The sequence below is a fragment of the Mus musculus genome, chromosome 14 (assembly GCF_000001635.26).
Source record: "Mus musculus strain C57BL/6J chromosome 14, GRCm38.p6 C57BL/6J".
In the NCBI taxonomy this organism is placed as follows: Eukaryota; Metazoa; Chordata; class Mammalia; order Rodentia; family Muridae; genus Mus; species Mus musculus.
The window spans coordinates 50,617,377-50,619,797 of record NC_000080.6 but is presented as its reverse complement, the minus strand read 5'-3'; the positions used below and the strand labels follow the sequence as shown (position 1 = coordinate 50,619,797).

General features: G+C 39.0%; 1 protein-coding gene across 1 annotated transcript; it reads right to left on the bottom strand.

Moving 5' to 3' along the window:
- Positions 1 to 602: 602 nt before the first annotated feature.
- On the bottom strand, positions 603 to 1,574 carry Olfr744 (olfactory receptor 744). Its single transcript, NM_001011738.1, has one exon. It carries the CDS (start codon positions 1,572 to 1,574, stop codon positions 603 to 605), a length of 972 nt encoding a protein of 323 aa, NP_001011738.1.
- Positions 1,575 to 2,421: the final 847 nt, after the last annotated feature.

Sequence of the window (2,421 nt, the reverse complement as noted above, 5' to 3'; positions counted from 1 at the left end):
CTTTTCTGGAAAGTTCATCTGTCTTGTACCTGTGACATTCATTCACATTAGAAGCAAATTATTTGGGATTCAGTGTAGACTGAAGACTAGCAGACCTTTAGCCTCCTGGACTGAATAGCTTCTGGATTACTGACCTTTTCAGTGTGGGCCATCAATTGACTTCCCAGACCCAGTCTAACCCCTCTTCTACTCATCTATCTATCTATCTATCTATCTATCTATCTATCTATCTATCTATCTATCTATCTATCTATCTATCTATCTTTTATCTAGTATATCTATCTATGTATATTCAGATATTTGATTCTGATCCTTTAAGTAGGCCTGATGTACACATAAACTTCTGAGATGTTTATATACAAAACAAGATTTCAAGAATGCTGGAAGAAGCTGGGAGTCTAAGCAGATGAAAATTTAAGAATAATACTGATCAGAAATATTAAATAGGATCAAAAAGCCCGCCTTTATCTGAAGCCTGAGAAGTACCAGGTCAGATGTTTAAAGACCAAGAAAAAAGTAGTGCAGTAATTATAAACACTTCTGATTTTGGCCAGTTATTTAAATAAAACCAGTAGAAATATCAAAATAAATTCAATATAAATTTAATTGCCCAAGGCCTTTTTTGTTGACCAATTTTTAATCTTCCTCAGAATTTCCTTCAGGGCTATCTTCATATGTTTGTTCCTAAGACTATATATCACAGGATTGAGGAGTGGGGTCAAGACAGAGTAAAACAGAGTCACAATTTTCTGCATCCCAGCTTCATGCTCAGATGTTGGACTCCCATACATGACCAGTACTGAGCCATAAAATAATGCAACCACTGCCAGATGAGACCCACAGGTTGAGAAAGCCTTTCTTTTTCCAGAGGCTGAAGGGACCTTCAATACAGCTGCTAGGACCAGAGTATAAGATCCCATGATGAAGACAAAAGGAATAATGAGAGGCAGAGGACTTAAGATAGAGAAGACCAGCTCAATTAGGGGAGATTTTTTGCAAGTGAGTGCTAGCAGAGGACCTGGGTCACACAGGAAGTGGTCTATAATTCTAGACCCACAGAACGACACCTGGGAGATGATGATGATGGGAACAGGGAACCAGAGGAAACCAAGTATCCAGCAACTGATCACAAGGATGTTGCAGAGGCGCCCAGTCATGAGAGCAGGGTAATGTAGAGGCCTGCAGATAGCAAGGTATCGATCAAATGCCATGACTGCCAGGAAAAAGCATTCTGTAGAACCCAAGGAGAAGAAGAAATAGAACTGCAGGAAGCATCCAGAGAAAGAGATGACCTTGGTGTCAGAGAGGAAGTTGGCCAACATGTTGGGGACTGTGGAGGTGACATACCAGATCTCCAGGAAAGAAAAGTTGGCCAGCAGGAGGTACATGGGGATGTGAAGTTTCTGATCACAGTACACAGCGCAGATGATGGAAGCATTGCCCATGAGGGTAAGGAGGTAGACAATGGAGAAGAGCACAAAGAGGAGGATTTGCCCCTCCCTGGGGCAGGGGAAGCCCAAGAGGATGAACCCAGTGATGGTGCTGGAGTTGCTGGGGCTGCTGAAGATTTTCATCTGTCTGTACCCTGTGAAAGTACCAGAAATTATCAAATAGATAAAACCAGCTGAAGACCCAGATTTATATTTAAATCACAAGGAAGATAACACATATGCATTTTTTTTGCCACTTACAAAATGTATTGACTTGAATTGATTGTTTACTCCCATTCTTTGCTTTCCTACACTTCCACCAGTGGCACAAGATAATTCTTGGTCATAACTGATGAGCGTGCCTCCCTTTCCTTGTCCTTCTTCTTGTCCTCCTCATCTCCCATTTCTACACATCCCTCTATCCTATTAAATTAAATTCTAATATAATTTCCAAACATGTTTGCATTTTTCTTCAAAACTTTACACATGTGTGTATAATCAAGCAAACACACACACACCAGGATTTTCTCTCATTTTTTAAAAAAAGAAGTGAAATCTGTGTATCTCTTTGTGTAGAGTATCTTGATATCTGTAATTATTATGGCTTTAAAAATTGAAATCAGATTAAATTAGGAAATGCCCTTGCATGTATACTTCATTTTTATTCCCAACATACTTGGAATAAATTTCCAAGCTGTGGATTTCAATTTGATTCCTCTGAACATCTCTGAAAATCCTTTTCTCCCTCTATTCCTCTCTCTATTCTCTTTTGGTACACAAGGCAAACACACACACAGCCCATATAAGCATATAAAGCAGGATTATTGGACACAACACTGACCCACAGAAAGTCACACTGGATAATGTCTGCTAAGCTTTCACCTGAAGCATATGTGAGTAGAAAGAGATGCTATCTTCCTATTCCTGTAACGTTTTCTTTTTTTTTCTTTTGTGATCATACTTTAATTTCAAAAATTTTAAAGAAAAAAAA

What these genes read in the sequence shown, in the direction of transcription:
- Olfr744 (NM_001011738.1), bottom strand. Translation starts at nt 1,574, where the DNA reads ATGAAAATCTTCAGCAGCCCCAGCAACTCCAGCACCATCACTGGGTTC.